Here is an 18814-nt window from a genome sequence, read left to right as displayed (position 1 = left end):
GACACATAATTTAAAGTCCTAGAGGGATCAACACAGCAGTATTGTTTGCTGTGACACTCGAGACTGGAGCTTAAATAATTTTCTGTTATTTACCAGGAACAAAAATAACACCTTTTATAATGGCTTTGCGGCCGGCTCAGATAAATTCAAAATGCCTGTAAATCATCCGTCTGGCTTACTTAGATACTGTTATGCGATTTATGTGACTGGCATTATTCAGATGTCCTGTCATGTCTGTGACAAAATTTGAGACTAAATGTTAAAAAAGAAGGAATAAGAGCATCAAAAGTGGAAGAACCAGATTTTCTGTCAATAAGAAGTCATACAAGGCTTTTCAAATTGAAATCCTTGTTGTTCTGTTAAGCTAATGAGCGTGAGCAGGGAGGAATTACAGCTTTGATCAATTCAAACTGTCACAATAAATTAAACTCCTGGGCCCAGTTTTCCCCAAAAATCTCATGTGATTTCAGTAATGGCATTCGACTGAATGAAAAATTAAGGTTTTTTAAAAAACAAATCAAAAATGTAGTCATTTGTCTGCTGGATAAACCAAGGTTAAACAACTTCTAATGACACAAAAATCTCACTGTCTGGGTAGATTCAGAAAGGATGTGAAATTGTGAAGGGCATCACAGATGGAATAAACTTTAATATGATGATGGATGGGATGATGATGATAAAGGCTGTAAATCATGACTGCAGATTAATACCATTTAATTAACAAAATCTCGACAGGTAAGACTGGTAAGACTGAGACTGACTGTGTAGCTGTTGTTTCAGTGTTTCCTGATGAAATGTGATAGAATAGAGTTCACTGGAATAGTAAATCTTAATTATGTAAGTTTAAAATGTTTATTTTTGTTGAGAATTATGCACATTTGGTGAAACCAAATATATTGACAGTAAAAAAGAAAGGCATTGAAGGAAAAAGAAAAAAAATCAAAAGCTGCCGAACAAATGGAGACCTACTTTGCTTCCAAAACCAATCTTTAGTTTTTCATCCACTCAACCTGTATTTTGAGGATTCTTCCTCTTGCCTCCACTGAAAATAGCAAACATATTGACTCACAGGGGACCACATTAACAGCAGCAAAACTAGTCTATATCAAGACATCCGTTCACACAACTCATGCAGTATAATCGACGTCTCATTTATCAAATTTATCATTTATTTATGATAAATACTTCCCAGACATATGCATTTTAGCTGAAACTTTATTATGAGTCTCACCTAATAAGTTTTTTTTTTTTTTTTTTTAGATAAAATGCATGTTTTTGTGAAGTTCTGAGCAAATGACTGGATAAATGCGAACTGGATTATTATGTATGAGTGTGAGAGTTTGTAAACAGATGTTTTGCTACGGTTCTGCTTTTGTTAAACGCAGTCCCAAATCAATCAATAAATCAATATGTTCGCCATTATCCACGAAGACAACGGGAGACATCAAACTTTTTAATTCGAGGTAACACATTGTGACTAATTGCTTAACAAATGGTAATTTTTGAATTAAGTATTCCTTTATGTACACAATAAATTTCTGTGCACAAAGACTTCACTAGTAAAACCTTTTTTTTGCAGTTTAAGGAAATGCACTGATAAATTTGGTTGTGGTGATGCTTGTTTTTTGCTAAGTTCTTTAACTTTGTGTAATCTTATTACTGAAAATGTTTGTGTTTGCCTTCAATTGCTTGAACGACTGTATCATATTAGTAACAGTGACTGCTGAATCCCAAAACGTCTGCAACATTCCCAAGAATTCTCTGGTGCCAAGGGTTTTTGTATGAATGGAGATAGTTGTGTGAAGAAATGGTATTTATTCCAAAATGTTGGACAGTATGGTTGTGGTTGTTCCTCATGTCTCCCATTCAAGTCACTCTAGCTGAACTATCACATTTTAAAATAAACAAAAACACAAACCTATTTCAAAAATCATTTCTTTAAACTAATCTATGTCGCCATAGCAGTCTGCTTGACAACCATTTTCTGGCGTGAACCTTTCGTTGCTGATGAGTCAAGTCCCGTCACCACACCCGAAGTGTTTGGAAATCCATGAGCCGCCACGTATTTACGGTACGCTTCTCTGATAATGCGAAAGGCTCGTGTGTTAGCGTAAGGTATGTCAGTGACCGGGTCTCGGTACAGTGCGGCTTTGTGGGTGACAGGACAAACCTCCTGAATGGGCAGCTGAGGACTAGTCTGGGCGCTGTGTGGAAAGGCCGCCTCGAAAGCTTCGTCCTCACTGAAGGTTATATAGGTACGGGAGCACAGGCCTCCAGCAGGCTGCTGAGACGGTGTGATGGGATTTTGTGGTGCTGTTTGAGGGACGTCCTGATCCAACCTTTAGAAAACGGGAAAGTGACAGAAAATACTCATTTGACACAAATATAAAACAATCTGTTGGTCGATGTAAAGTATGCCTGTATTACAGCAAGTGTTTTCTCCTCAAGCGGCAGTGCGTACCCTTCGACGTCCACATTTTCTTCTTTTAGGACTGAGTGAGAGACAAGTGGCATCAGGACCGAATGGTAGCGGATGGTTGGTCCCTCAAAACGCCGCTTCTTGTGGACTTGTTTCTTCTTGTCCGCTTCCAGGCGTTCATAGTTCTCTACACACAGAAAGTCAAATAAATCTGGGAATCCATATTTTGCATGTATTGTCACTGAGAAAAACTTGAGATCTCAGACAACTTGAGACAAATTCAAGGTTAAGTGACAGTTTCACATATATTAATCATTTGGTAAGCACAATCACTAGTAAAATGAATCATTACACAATATTTATTATGATTCTGTGGATCTCCTTGGCAAACAGATGGGCGACATTGATTCACATATATTCTGATTCTGAATAAAGCTTGTGACATCTGTTCAAAACAAAATTAACCAAGTGTCTATTTATGCACGCAAATTTGAGCTGTACCAAATGCCATTTTTCAACATTAGAAGTTTCTATTGAGGTTTTTGAATGAAGCTGTGAATCACCCTAAAAAATACATTAAAAATCCTCTAACATAATCCTTAGCTTGAATAGAGCGATTCATTGCGTTAAATTAGTTAGTCCATTTTTATTAATCAGCTTATCTGGATGATTAAATGTAATTCATGGTGGTGCTGAGAGTTCTGTTATTGCACCATTATTTCAGGTGTATGCCTCACTGTGTGTGTGGCAAGAGGATGAGAATGCAGTTTTTTGACCAGGCTAAACACCAGCAAATATAAAATGAAACAATAATTTATCAAATAAAAGGTTTAGGAAAAAATTTCTGACAAAATTTGACTTTTAGACATCACAATGCCCTGAAAAATGTTTGGGTCAAACAACTCAGCACAGTCCTACACAGCCACCCCATGGGCCCTCATTTATCAACAGTGTGAAGAAAGAGTTCTGAATTCTGTCTTATGAATAAAATGTATGTGTATGAGTACAAAAAAAAATTCATATTTATCAAAGTGCACACACTGGTCGTAAGTACATCAGTGTATAATTAGTGTTGATAAATTCCGCTTATGCTTAACAACCATGCTCGTCAAGTTCAGGGTCATTTGCATTCAGAGACGCCTCATATTGACTACATTTGGAAAGGACACATCCCTTTAAAATCCATGTAAACATGTTGTTTTTTCGCACTGTTGATAAATGAGGGCCCTGGATTTTTTTCCTTTTGCTGTAAAGGAAAAGACAGAACAGTGACAAAACTATTCAACACCAACATCATGACAACAACACGAAATACAAAATGAATAAACATAACAAAAAGGCTGTGCAGCATTCAAATGTTGATTTAGAATTGGAATATCAACATTATGAATTAAGCTTTGAAGCTTCAAACTATTCGGCACGGCCCGACAACTGACACACCATTTGTGTCTCATATAGTCTTGTTGGAGAGGTTATGGACTACATCAGACCTTATGTCTGTTAAGAGGAAATATCACCCAATACGCTGTAATTTTTAGGAACCTGGGAACTAATTCAGCTGGTACATAATAAATAAAATATATTCTTAATATGTTTGATGTCATTTATTTTCTGTCTCAAAAATGATATTTGTGTGACTTTTCCTATTTTTATGATTAAAACCTATGAAATAAAGGGAGCCATGTAAAAATCACAAAAATCACACTGTGATTAGTCATCACTGTAACACATTACTGTATATACTGAAACTTGGCAATAGTACATGTCACAACAGTCTACTAAAGACATTTCAAACCAAAACTCTCAGCATTTCAGCAACTTGTTCTTATGTATTTTTACCTAAAGATCTTATGTTGATCTCAGCTGTTATTTTCGCCTCAGCCAGCAGCTCTTCCTGCGTAAGGGGCCGGTCACGATGAGCACCTCTCCGTCTCCGGGGGGCATCCTGGCGCTCTTGCAAGCGCAGATTGGTCTTTCGGGTATGTTCACTGGTGGACTGTCGCACAGACTTTCGAGCTAGTGAATGATCAAGCAATACAGTTTTAAAAAATGATAAATATTGTTTAAATATTATTCTTATGTCCAAAAACCTGCCCTCCAATGCAGTTGTGATGTAATCATCATGCGTTTATGAAATGAGGGTTTATGTGTTGTCAACAGTTTAAGTGAAGTTATTCAAAACATTTGAAAAGGTAGCACATATCGAGTCTTTAAGTCAAGGAGGACAAAATACTTACATTTCACTTATTTATTTGGCACAATTAGCCAAAAAGTGTGAGCATTTTTTGTAGTCATGTGATTAAAATAAGTGAACTTTGAGGATTTTGTCCTCCTTGACTTGAAGACTTGAAATGTGCTGTACTGTATTATCATTTTTTTTGGATTATGCTCACTGGATTTTGGGTTTAGCACTCAACTGAGAATCCCATTAATGAAGTCCTACCTCTTTTCTAAAAACAGTTTAAGTGAAGTAAATCATTTATGTGATGGTATCTGAAAACAGTGTGTGGGCATTTTAGGGAGATTTGTAGAAATCTTACTTTCTCCAAAATCTTGGAATTCTTGTGGAATCCTCCTTTTGAGCTCCACTTTAACCTTCTCAGTCTTCTTCTGCTCCTCGGAGGGTCTTTTGGGTTTGGGTTTTGCCACCTTTATCGGTTCCTTGGATAAAACGAAGACAAACAGCTTAATAACTGCACATCTGTTTCATTCATGTATACATTTTCCATGTTCATGTTGTGAAGCTATCACCAAAAGTACTTGTACTTCACAACAACACATCATTATGTGCTGCAATCTCAATGAAAAATGTCTCTCAGAGATGAACGTAGACCAAATGGAGTTCACAAATTAATAAACTGATTAGCTGAGAAGGGGTAGGTATCAATAAGGTTATACTTCCTCCTACTCTTTCTCGAGCATGTAAGTTGCAATATGTTGTTGCTTGTTTGAATCTATTCATTGAGTACTGGTTGTCATTAATTTTTGTTATTGCCATTTTTTTTCTGTTTGTTTTACATTCTTGAATAAATAATTAACTATCTATCTAATAAAGACTAATAAATTAACTCTTCGATGCAGAAACTACAAATCTATTAACACCTGGAATGATTGTCGTTACCTTGTATGCTTTGGTAACAACTCGACTTTTCCTCCGAGGTGCATCCTCCTCCTGGTCGCTGTCTGGCTCGTCGCCCTCATCGATGTCAAAGTCGCTGTCCACCTCATCCTCTGTGTCCGAATGCTCTCCATGATACTCGTCATCTCCTGATTCCTGAAAAGACCCAAACGGGTATACCTTAGTAACAAACAACAACCCTCACACAAGCAACAACATCCACGAAACACCATTTAAAGCTAATCAGACTGGTGTTGAGTACTGTTTGATCTGCATGTGTGCTTGGCGAGGCACAATTAAGTAACAAGATTTTGTGAGGGACAATCTCTCCTGTACAACAAGCAGGTTTATTTTTAATTCAGATACTCACTCCCATATCTACAACACAAACACGCACAGAGAGGCGGCTCACTCTATGTGTTTGTGTTGACACTGAGCAAATCTCAAGGTGATACAGCAAGCAGGCTCATGATAGTGTATTTACAAGAGGTAGACAAAATAATACCAAAACCTTATGTACAGGAACACACATTCACAAAATCAAAAGTTGGTTATTTCAAGCCAAATTCCAATCAGCATTTTTTAATTCCTGTAAATCTGATGGGTTTTCAAAGCAGGGTGAGACAACAGAGAAATGAAGAAAAATAACCAGTTCTTAAATACTAAGTACACAGAGGAAAGAAACTGAAACAGACATTTTAAGACACACTGGCCTTCAAAATTAAGTATGTGCACAGGCATGATCATACTGTTTCATCACAGAGACGACTGAGGCATCTCAGGATGTTTTTTTTTTTTTTTTAAATCTAGTTAGTCTTGTCAGCCTCAGCCTCAGCTAACATCAGAGCTGTCAGAAAAGCCGCTGCCAAATCCCCCTACACAAGTTGACCCGTGAACCAGCAGCTGTTTGAAGATTATTACCTGGACTGTAAACTGAGCATATGACTCAGTATCTTAAAATGTAAGCCTTACATTAAGTTAAGCTGCAATATCAAATATTAGCATGTAATGTCCTGACACATAATACAGCCTGAGGCCTTATTTTCCTTTCGTCTCTCTTTGAGTGTGATGCAGGAAAGCCTGGCACTCTCATTCGGCCTTCACAAATTTGTCAGCTGTTAAGATAGACTGGGCCAGGAAAATGTTGGAGTCGCGGTCACGGTTCTGATGAATCACATTGGCACGGTGGTTTTGATGACCAGAGATGCTGCAAGCCTTAGGTAAAGTCATGCTTTGTAGACTCATCCTTTGGTGTGTCCTTTCCATGTTGGTGGATAATAATTGATTGCATCTTTGAGCTTGTTTTTTTTGGGGAGTTACTATGGCTTTGAGAAGACAACATTTGTATCATTCCTCAAAACCTACAATCTAAGAGGCAACTTCTGCAAAGCCCATGTTCTTCTTCAATATCTGTGGCATGAACTGCAGAGATGATGGCAGGAGCACAGTCAATTTAACACTAATCGCTAAAAAATCAACCACTGCAAAGATGTACATGAATACACACATTTGCAAATCTTTTAGGTAAACCTTGCTGTAAATAAAACAACAGCCCTGCAAAAAAATTTACAAAGATAAATTCTTGGAAACTGTTCAAGACAGGCATTGATTCAACTTTATTGTCAAATCAGCAGAACTGCAGTGTGTGCTGACGTTGAATTATACAGCATTACACTGAGATGATTCTATTTTTTCCCAGAGAAGATTAATATGGACACATCGACACGATAGCTACCTTCCCTTCAGTATGTATTTACCTGAAAATAATGCATGCAACATATTAACCCATAAATCAATATTATGTTTCTCCCAAGTAAATGCTCGGTGCAGAGAGTTAGTCCATTGTGTGTGTCTACAGAATTGTTTCTAATTAAAATCACTTTGGTGGTATTTCTGGGTCCCCTCGCATTACAACTAAATAATTTGGGCTTATTGGCTGCCTGTTACTAGGACTGATTACGCTGTTAAATTGAGCAATCAATATAACAAGTCCAAGCTTAAGCATATGATATTTCGCGAAAAACGTGAAGCATTACTCAAGAAACGTGTAGAGGTAACGTTTTGTACACGACAACATCAATGATGAATTGTGCCGCAGGGCTATGTGGCCACTGAAATATCGTGGTGTTTTTTGTTTTTTTTTTTAATTTTTTAAATCAAAGTTTTTTTAAGTCAAGGCTACGGCCACCATTTTCTGAATGAGTAATATAAAGGAAAAATAATTACGAACGTAATAAAAATCAGATAACGTTACAGCCTCGTGTTATTCAATATAAAACATGTGTCCCGTTTGGGCTGTAATGAAAACAAATCACTTAATTATATCGATCTGTTCAAGAGACCAACTCAGCTAGCAAGAAGCTAACTTCAAGCTAGCTTGTTAGCTCGCTCCGTAGCTATCAATTTGGTAACTCACATCATTGAAGCCTCCATATGTGGTTTTGTAGAATTCGTCCTCCTCTTCTGCATCCAGTAATTTAGACATGCGGTTTCCCGCAGTCTTTCTGGGTTCCCGGTCAACTGCGAGAGTCATGGCTTAAATATCTAAACAATGCTAACTAACGTTTGGGTACTTAGCTAGCTAACGCTGTGCTAACTTATCAGTTTAAAGGCTGTTTTTCGCTTTTTTCTCTTTTGCCTCGTCGTTACTTGGCGAGTTTTCACAGTTATCTGGTCGTACCCATATTTATTTCAGATGTGAGTACGCTTAAAATGCACACTAATGTGATTAAAATGTTCTTAACAAGCACAGGCAAGTGCACAGCTAACCCTGCCGTCGCTTTCTGTCGCGAGCAGCTGATGTACTTCCGGTGCTGAGGGAGGGCGTTATTTCCAAAATAAAACTGCGCTTAACTTAATATTTACAAAAATATTAATATTGGTGGAACTAATATACTTAAAGAAGAGTGCTCTTAAAAACATTAGAAACACAATAAGTGATGTTACTTTCCCTTCATCTGGATGTTTTTGGTCCTCTTTATTTAATGATCTGTAATGGGAGAAAGCACAGAGAATCTGTGATAAATACTATGCAGGCTATAAGAAACTTAAGAAAGTGTCCTTCAAGATATTACACAGAATTTATTCAGTTAAGCTTGTGTTAGAGATATTCGTCCCGATATTGATAACAAATGTGATTTTGGTGGGCTAAGAAAAGTATTTTTCACTTTTTTTCATTGTTTATACACCAGTGATTTGGATTGATGTTGCCAACTTTCTTTAAAAAAAAGGAAACTTCAGATAAATATTAAAATCAAATGTTTTTGATCAGATTCTATCCCTTTGGCAAGATAAGATTGAAAATAACAAGCTGTATATCATACAACTTATTATTTAAAAAAATCCATATTCTTAAGAAAAAAATACTTTCCTGCACTTCATGACTAGAACCATATTATCTGTGTTCAGTATAAAGACATTCAAATTATTGAATGATTATAATATAATGCATGTGGCACAAACCCTGGCATTATGAAATGTCAATACAATTATTTTTGTTACTTTGTTTAGTTTTTAGCTTTAGTGTTCTCATTTTATGTTTGTTTTAGTTGTTGTTGTTTTTTTTATTTGTTTTTTGCCAATGTATCTTTGGAAAATCAATTTGTGTACAAAAAGAAAGTGAAAAAACTAGCCTACTATTTATAAAATGTAACTTTATATAGCATAAAATTCAACACAACGTGTTTACAGTTTGACATTCATATCTTTTTTTCTGAATTCAAGTAGAATATTGTATATCATGTATTTATGTTTTTTCTTGGTGGTATTTGAGATGAACACATAAAGTGATGCCCATCTATACAATCTGCAATCTGTCTCAACAGAAAAATGTCATTGTATCTTTCTTGAAGTGTTCATAATTTAACTTTAAGACCATTTTTGTGTGTGGTTAATAGTTATTATTGAATTAGTGTCAGTAAATCATTTATTTTACCAATATATTGCGCCTTCACAAACACAATGGTTTACTACTTCTGATGTTTCTTTTGTACATTTTAGAACAAGAACCAATAAAAAAGTAAACAAAAAATACAAAATGACATTTTTGAAAGCACAAAATTTATTTTAAGGAACTTTGAGAAGGCAAACTCATGGAATGCTTTAATTGGAAGTTAAAGAAAAAGCACTTTCCACATGTCCAGCCTATATAATGAGTACAGCAGTAACAATATTGGATGTTAGCAAAATATATATCAACAAATTAAGTAGAAAAGACATACTATAGCCAATGCAAGTATTGTGTACACTGACCTTAATATAAGGTAAACATTCACATTTTATATTTTAGTTATCTCATCCATTTGAGGTCCATCATAATTATTTCAATTAAAAAGTGTATTTCATCTGCTCTTTAAAAACCAAATGAACAAAACAAACTAAGTCTTAATTTGTGTCTATTTATAAACAGCAACAGAGCAATATAAGCAACAAGCAGTAAACTGAATCATTTACATCTCTACATATTACATGCATTATGCTCATTAAATATTGCTTATTTTGGTTACTTTAACATTACGTTACTTTACATTCAGGCTTTGTTCTACTCAAGCATCTGTCTCATTAAAGAGACAAACATGAAAAATAAAGCTAATCAGTGACATCGTCTTTTTCATCGGTTAGATGTTCTTAAAACATAACATATGAACATCCAGAAGGGCTCACATCAGCACAATTATATCAGCAACATACACACACAGTCAAATGGAGGACGTAACACACTCAGTGCACATTTATATGAATTAATCAACAGCCAGCCTTTGTTGGACTACATGCTCTTAAAGGAACATCGTGTAAGATTTAGGGGGTCTTAGTGGAATGAAGCGTCTAGGGGAGTCCTTCCCTGGAATTTCTTCTGTTTTTATGAACAAGCTGTATTTTTATGCTTTTTGTGCACCTTATTTACTCTTAAAACAGTTTTTTTAACTTTCCAGATAAATTTTAAATTATGATAGGAAAAATATTAGTAGTTATTAGTAATAAGAATTGAGTACGGAATAGTTTACAAATGCTATCATTAAAATTTTACTGACTACAGTTGGAAAAATAGTTAAACATATGTATTTATGTATATACATAACATATATGTGGTGGAATGTGGTTGAACTAATTACATTCATTCAAGTACAAGTGAATGAAACAGTGATTTTTTAGGCCTGTTTTTATTTTTAAAAAATATATAAGGTCTAGCCTCTATATTCATATCTGAGGCTATTTTCAAAACATTTTAGGCTTAAGCCTCAGACACCAAAATAACAACACCACTTTGGCGTTGTTGTGGTGGACATGGCAGACTCCGCAGATGGGGACCTGCTCATGTCATTCTGAGATATCAACAACACAGCTCTTATTTTCAGGTGATTATACCCTAAAGAAAACTTACTTATATATTATATTTCTTTTTCTGCTTGTATATCCCCTAATCCCTACACACAGGACATTTAAATCAAAGTAATTCTGTTTACTAACAGAAACTGAAATTAAGTCTAAATGTACCAAGTCACACCAGGTGAAAGCAGGTGTTTTACATTTTGACTCATATTAGTTTCATGGTTAACCTGCTTGTCTCCGCATTGCCTTTCCCTCCATTACTACTTGACATGGCACTTCGTGGCACGTATGCTATTGTGGCTGTGTGCTTTATTTGCCCTTTACTCTTACTCCAGAAGAACATGAAGATGAAACATATGCTCACAGAGCTGAAAAATGAAAGGAACCCAATAGTTCCAGCTACCAGTAACGTCTTGACATCAAATGGGATATTCTGATTTCCATTCACACCTGGAGAGGCAGACGGGAAGGCAAGCCAACCTTTGAGACGAAGGGGGTTTTTAGAGGATGATGGAAAGCCTCGGACATAAAGGCTGATGGGCAGGCTGTCATTTCCTGCTGCATTAGATGCAACACAGAGATAAGCACCACTGTCTTGAGGTTGAGCGTAGCGAACCTCCAGCGAACCGTTGGAGAGGGCCCGTATTCTACCAATGGGCGATAGAGGTTTTAGCTGTGGGCCTATCCAGGTGACAGATGGAAGAGGGTCACCCTCTGCATTGCAATAAAACACCACTGTGTGTCCTTGATCCACTCTCACTTCTTGAGGTTTGTGGTTCAGAATACGAGGCTGCCGACACGTGAGCAGCCCTGGGAGCTCAGCTTCAGTAAAGTCCAGAAAATACCAGCCCTGCAACCGGACTGAGGTAGAGCAAGTTGGTGGATTTCCACCAAAGTCCAGATTTGGTCGTCTTCGCACCACCCACAGCAGACGGCAGTCACATGCTAGTGGGTTGTTATCAAGTCCCAGAGTTCTTAGGGTGTCCACTGAATGGAAAGCACCTACCTCGAGTGTCGTTAGAAGGTTTCTAGACACATTCAGCAGTCTGAAATGTGCCAAACCCCAGAATGCTCCAATGTCGATACGCAGCAATGATCCCCCCACCAGATGGAGCTCTTGGAGTCGGAGCAAGTCTCCGAGCAGGTTCCCATGGATGTAGGTGATTGGGTTAAATGAAAGGTCAAGGTATACAAGATACACAAGATGATGCAGAGGGATGTATGGGACAGCACCGAGGTTGCAGTATGTTATGGTTAGGGATGTAAGATTTAGGCCAAAGAGACTATTTGCTGACAGGGTCTCCAACCAGCGGCACTGAGAGATGACAAGCTCTGTGAGCCGCTCTAGATGACGGAAAGAGTAGTTTGGCAGCGTGGTGACTCCCAATCGCTGAAAATGAAGACTTTTCAGCCCACCGAGCTGTGTGAGTGCCTCTGTCGGCACAGCAGTGAGGTTGCAGCCATCGAGGTACAGCTCTTGCAGACTGGTTAAGCCGGTGAATGCTTGATGAGAAATAAAAACAAAGTCATTATCTGCTGCTCTAATAAACTGCAGGGAAGTTAAGTCACGGAAAGTAAAATCTAGAAAAACAAGGATATCATTGTTGCTTATGTCCAGTGACTTCAGTTTTGGCAAACCAGCAAACACGCCCACAGGAATGATCTTCAGGTGGTTGCGAGCAAGACGCAGAGTTATCAGACTTTGCAAGCCGATGAAGGCTTCCACCTCAATTATCACCATAATATTGTCACTCAGATCCAAGTCTAAAAGTTGTGTCAAAGTCTGGAACTGCTGATGCACCAGAGTCTTGATCTTATTATGCGTTAAGTTTAGTAGTTTGGTATTTTGCGGGAGACTGTCAGGCACTGTGGTAAGTTGGCCATCGGAGCAGTTCACCTCCAGCAGCACAGTGTTGCAGCGGCAGAGCTGTGGACACGGCCGGCGTGTTTCAGATGTGAATGCCACCCCCACTGCCAACAGGTAAAGAGCTCCCCAGCACAGCCATTGGTGGACGGCAATTCCCTCAAACATCTGGTGGCCTGCCTGCATGTGAGAAAGAAATATGGAAATAAGACAAGAGAGGTATGATTTACCAACACTGGTAAAAATTGGGGGCGCATGACTTTCTGCAACCAAGAAATACATAATGGCGGCTAATGTTTAGGTGTGACCTAGTTCATTAAATTGGAAAATAATTATGTTTTTTTTGAAGAGTAACTTTGGTATTGCTCACCCTGGATCCTATTTTCCCATGTTTTTGTGTTGAAGTGACTAATGGGAATTTGAAATTGGTCCAGGTTTGAGTGAGAGCACTGCAGCCGCCAGCAGCAAAACAGGCAGTGACCACTAGGGGCATTTATGCACCCTAAATTTATGTTCAATTCAAGTGCTTGTTTTTGCCACTGACAGACTCAGATTGTTATGATGGGGTTCTTAGTGTCAGACAACATCATGTAAATGATTCCTACAGTGAAAGGCCATTTTGTAGTGTAAAATCCTTTTTGTTTATTCAGAAACAGCCCCAAAATCGTTATGACCAAACCAAGCAGACCAGACTCTATTTAGATAACCATTAATTTTATTATGTATAGAGCCAGTGTATTTTCACATCTAACTGGGTGAATTAAGGGTTAATTTAAACCAAAACAGAGTTGGTGATTGTTGGAATGATGGAAAGACTTCGAATTTTGTGTGTTTTACAATTATGAAGTTATTGTTTATTTAAACGGAGTCTGGTGGGTTTGGCGGTGGTGATTCTGGGCCTGTTTCTGATTCAACAAAAAGGATCTTCCTCCTAAACAAAAAGGTCAACATCTGTATGGATCCATGAGTGTTTTTAGACTCGTATGGAAACAATCTGAGCCTGTCAGTGGCAAAAAAACCCCACACAAAACAGTTTTCCGTGAAAATAAATTGATGGTGCATGAATGCCATGAGCCGTTATATTGCAGCTTGTTTCGCCGCTGCTGACTGCAGTGCTCTCGTTCAAAACCAATTTAAAAAAAAAATGTTTCAATTAGTCACTTTGATGCAAATTTAGTCCAGGTTGAAAAATTTCAAAACTTCCCTTTATTTTATTTTTTTTCTCAACTCTTAGATAACTGGAGGTAGATTTTCATAACCAGCCAGCTGCTGATGGAGGGTCCTTTCTTAATTAAAAAAAAGAAAAAAAAGGCAGAAAGCGAAGATGTGGGCAAATGTTGTCAGATGGTGATGCTGAATCATCTTTGTCAGAATATGAATATCAATGATTACAGTTTATATTCATGTTGTTTACAGTACTGCAATAAACCAAGATACCGAGGTAAAAGCTGTGTCACTGTCATCATCCTGGAACAGCCTCCCACAAAGTCTCAGATAAACCAAACGGTTCACAGCTTTAAAGCAGCTAAAAGCTCATTTGTCTTTTCAGGCTCTCTCTTGAAGTTATGCCTTTTATTTTATGGGTTGTCTACAATATTTATGCTTCTTTGATCTCCCTTTCTTACATTTTCTACTAACTCTAAAGCATTTTCTTCCATGCATTTTAAATGTGTTATATAAAGAAATATTTCTTTCTTTCTTACTGAGCTATTCATTGACCACCGCCACCAGAGGCAGTGGAAAGCTCTCTAAGTATAAGTGGGCCTTTGAGCCGATTATTAATTTCTTCTGTTTCAAAATGTCAAGACTGAACTTCCATTTTGAGGTCGATCTTCTCTGCAGTGTGAACATGCAAACAAACAATGGCGTTGGCACTACACATTTAACAAAAAAAAATAGTACCAGGTTGCCTACGCACTGTATTTTTGTGTTTTATTTATGCTGTTTGAAAGCAGAAATATGGGGAAAAGTGTAAACCTGCAGTATGTGAGGCATCATGAAGGACTTAACCACTCAATTATCTGCTCTCAATTATTGTACACATTATCTTTCTCTCTCTTTCTCTCTTGGCACATTAATGTGAGAGGAGCACATATTCATTGGCATTTATTACATTCAGCTTTTTATATTTAGTGTATTGAGATACTGTGGTTCCTGAGAAAACAATTTGCTGGCTGGAAAGACTTTTTTTTTTGCGATTTGTAGATACTTGTAGAATCTATTTGAAAAAAAAGTGCAAGTATGACCCATTGCTAATTTGAATTAGTTTTAACTTTTTAAAATTTAATTTCATTTAAATTTTGCTTTTTATTTGGTGATGGGGTATTGAGGGGATTATCAAGAGATCAATTTGCTGTTGTTTTATTATTATTATTATTATTACTATTACTATTATTATTACTATTTATTATTATTATTATTATTATTATTATTACTATTATTATTATTATTATTATTGTTGTTGTTGTTGTTGTTGTTGTTGTTGTTGTTATTTTGTGTGATATATAAAACATTGTAGTTTGATTTCAGGAGAGAAAAGTATGCATACCTAATCAATACAAATATGATAACAAATTGTCTATTTGTTTTATATAAAAGTCATCATTCACATATTCACACACTCTTCCTAAACTATAGCCAGTTTTTTTCAAACCTTTGAACTTATTTTCTTTCTTACCAACAACAAACAATAACATCTGGCTGAAGTTAAAGGCAAAAAGTCTTAATTTTTAAGTTTTACATAATGAGGTATTTACTTGATGCTCAGATACAGACTGACAAAGATGTATACATGTGAATAGGTGGGTTTCCACAGATCATCAATAGCTTTCTCTTTACCTGCACAATCATTAAATCCACCACTAGAGGGTAGCTAAATCAAAATTAGACTTGTGAACGGTATGTCCAGGTGCAACGGATTTATAACACTGACTGTAACAGCCCAGGCACAGTCAAATTGCAATCAGTAATCACACAAAAGCTCATATAATTCATGCAGCATGTTATATTGACATGTTATATATACAGACATCATTGGTTTTAACATAAAAACAAGAATATGAGGCAGCAGATCAACTGCAAGTCTGTAAAAAATGTGTTACTTGACAAAATTTGCCAGTTAAATTGCCAAGAGATTGCTGAAAATAAAACCACCTTAAAGTGTGATGCCACCTGCAGATCTCCTCACATGTTGTGCTGAACAAAGCAACACTATAGAACATGTAAAAAGAGGGACGGAGAGAGACAGGCTACAGTGGGATGGATTTCTCTAATATTTGTGACACTTGATGGCAGAAAGAATTGTTCCTTAATGTAAAATATAAGAGTAAGCATAAAAGCAAAAATAGAAAAAACAGACATTAGTGCATACTCTTTCTTTTCTTTGCAGACTGGTTATTTTTTGATCAACTTTTACATATTTAATACTTGAATTTCAAAGAGTTCCTAAATTATTTCTACAGTAGGGGAGAGCGGGGTCAGTTGGGACAGGGGGGATGGTGGAGACAGTGCCTTTTTAGAGTTTACAAAGCAACCACTACACCCTTTTCACTTTCAACCTCAAAGTGAAGACCCACTGACTATTCAACAAAATGTATCCACAGTTTTAAGATCTCCAGCACATACGTAAGTACGTTTTGGACCATTCTGTTATTTTTCTCTTACCACACTGTTTTTAGTTATGTAACAAACAAAAACATAAATAAGCGGAAAACCAATTTTCTGGCAAATCAGTTGGTGCTAATGGTAGTAGCCTGAATTTTTGTTGGTCGCTAGCACAGGAGTATTGTTTATAGTTCCTGCCCTTTACAAATCAATAAAAAGTGGATAAGACAAAAAATGTTTTCCTCACTACATTAGCGCCACAAAGTCACTGAGTAAATGTGCACTGAATAAACCTTCTATAGGCCTACATTTCCACAAAGTATATATCAATTGTGCAAGTGTCTGTTTTTTTATTGATAGTTTTCCTTTCTTTTTCTGCAAAAAAACTAGCTAAAAAAACTCAATAGCCTATATTAACCTATAGGCTACATGTAGTCGGTTAACACATTGAGCGTAAAATGAAGACTCGGACTACAGTGAAATTCCATATCTCAGTAAATAATGAAAATATTAGAATTTTACAAATGTTTTCCTTTTTCTTAAAGAAATGTGTGACACAGGTGACACTGTAAATATAAGGTCTTCAAATTTAGACTGCATTAAAAAAAATTAACTGTATATATTGTTAGCCCAGAACAAGGTGTCCTAACCATTTCCACCCACTGTCCCAACTGACCCAGAGAGGCTTAATTTTGCCCTCCTTGTATATTTTGCATGTTGCACTCCTTGTACATTTTACAAACACAAAAGACAATTGTTAATCAACTTAAAATAGTTACTTAATCAGTAACACATAAATGAATTAGGTTTCATTTAATTATTCTAAACTGGTCAGCAATTCTCTTTGTGCTTTTCACATTTGGGTCGGGTTCTGAACATCTTGATTAAGACACTTGTGTCTTTTCAGGGATCAAATTATTTTCATTTCTGTTCAAGTAGTCTGTGAGTAATAGAAGGTTATTGCATGTTGATACAAATATGTCCCAGCCTACCCTGCTCTCCCCTATTTCACATACAAAAGTCCACCTGGAAAGTCTAATATTCAACAGAGTGTATCAGGGAGAAAATCATCTCTCAGATCACATTTTTAAGGTGGTAATTTTATCTCAACACAGTTATGGGGCTGGGGAATACTGTCTCACTGCTGGTGATGACAGCAGCTCTCCAGAGCAGTGAGTGATGGAGACTGACTCCCTCTGAACTCCTCTGAGAGCGCACATAAGAGAGAGTGAAAAAGGTGCACAAAGGTGAAATCACAGTTATTTACTGCAGCCTGACAGATTCAAGATACTCAAATACAGTGGACGTTTTTATAAAATGCTCAGAGTTATAGTAAACTTTTGGCAAAAAGCAAAAGCAAATCAAGTATTGTAACTCACCGTCTCTTCAGTCTGCAGGGCTTGTCATTGTGATAGCTCCATTTTCACAAATTTGTGGTGGAAAAAAAATAAGAGAGCATATTTGCAAGTGGATTTTCTTTCTGAAACTGTATCTGGATAAATTGTTGATGCAAGCAAAGAGAATTCAAAGAGTAGAGTACATCTTTTTTGCTCGTTTAGTTCCACCTCAAAACCTTCTGTTGCTTATAAATACATCCAAATGAAGCCTGCAAAAAGAGAGAAACAGATATATTACAAAAAGGACGCTTCATCTTTCCATTCTGTAGTATTCAACTCCGGAGGCAGCGTGTTGCTGCAGATCAGTTCCCTGTTGCTTTCTTGTCCTCATGGCAACAACAACCTAGCTCTGGACGCGGTGTGCCTGGTGCATGCTGGGGGATTATATACACTAGCTCCTGGACTCCATCCAACAGGCTGCACTGGATGACAGGAGGCAGGCACACAGGTCAGCCAAATGAAGAGATTTTGGCGCAAACACCAGATGGGAATGAATTTAAGCACTGACATTAAAATAAAGGAATATCTTTTCAGCTCTCTGGTCAGTCAGAGCCATTTGAAAGTTTGATGAAGACACACTAAGGGAGTGATAAAACAATTTGTCCGACTTGTGAGATGTTTGATTCTTGTTAAAATATTATGCCGCTAAATCTTCATCATAACTACTCTTATAAATCATAAAAAATTGAATCATAAAAAAAATCCAGGTGCCATTGGGAAAAGGTGGAATTACTGTATCTTACCTCAAACATATATAAACAGCTACAACTGAAAAGGCAGCAAAAACACAAAATGACTACACAACATGCTGTTGTGAACAGTGAATAACCTTGAATTCTTGATGTTGTGCTGCAGAAACGTCAAGGCTGTGATTAATAAACAGACCATACTTTCTCTTCATATAATCTTATTTAACAAATGCTAACATGACCCTTTCTGTCTTTCAGTGTTCACATCAGACTGTTTTCTACCGGTGAAACTAAAGTAGAAAATAAAAATGTCCTGTAAGACATAAAAGAAACACAAGGTAATGTATACATACAAATAGGATTTTAAAGGTTCTGTATGTGACACTCAGAGCATTA

General features: G+C 36.9%; 2 protein-coding genes across 2 annotated transcripts; both read right to left on the bottom strand.

The window, feature by feature from the left end:
• Positions 1-838: 838 nt before the first annotated feature.
• vps72a (vacuolar protein sorting 72 homolog a) lies at positions 839-8322 on the bottom strand. Its single transcript, XM_042507161.1, has 6 exons — positions 7954-8322; positions 5541-5693; positions 4960-5080; positions 4259-4435; positions 2462-2606; positions 839-2339 (listed from the first exon to the last, which is right to left on the bottom strand). The coding sequence occupies exons 1-6, from the start codon at positions 8068-8070 to the stop codon at positions 1949-1951; spliced, it is 1104 nt and encodes a 367-aa protein (XP_042363095.1). The 5' UTR covers positions 8071-8322; the 3' UTR covers positions 839-1948.
• Positions 8323-10706: 2384 nt separating this feature from the next.
• On the bottom strand, positions 10707-18051 carry LOC121958013 (leucine-rich repeat and immunoglobulin-like domain-containing nogo receptor-interacting protein 1). Its single transcript, XM_042506858.1, has 2 exons — positions 17712-18051; positions 10707-12909 (listed from the first exon to the last, which is right to left on the bottom strand). The coding sequence occupies exon 2, from the start codon at positions 12895-12897 to the stop codon at positions 11071-11073; it is 1827 nt and encodes a 608-aa protein (XP_042362792.1). The 5' UTR covers positions 12898-12909; positions 17712-18051; the 3' UTR covers positions 10707-11070.
• Positions 18052-18814: the final 763 nt, after the last annotated feature.

Source organism: Plectropomus leopardus, chromosome 18 (genome assembly GCF_008729295.1).
Source record: "Plectropomus leopardus isolate mb chromosome 18, YSFRI_Pleo_2.0, whole genome shotgun sequence".
Lineage (NCBI taxonomy): Eukaryota > Metazoa > Chordata > Actinopteri > Perciformes > Serranidae > Plectropomus > Plectropomus leopardus.
Note: the sequence above shows the minus strand (reverse complement) of the source record. Positions and strands in the feature narration are given on the sequence as shown.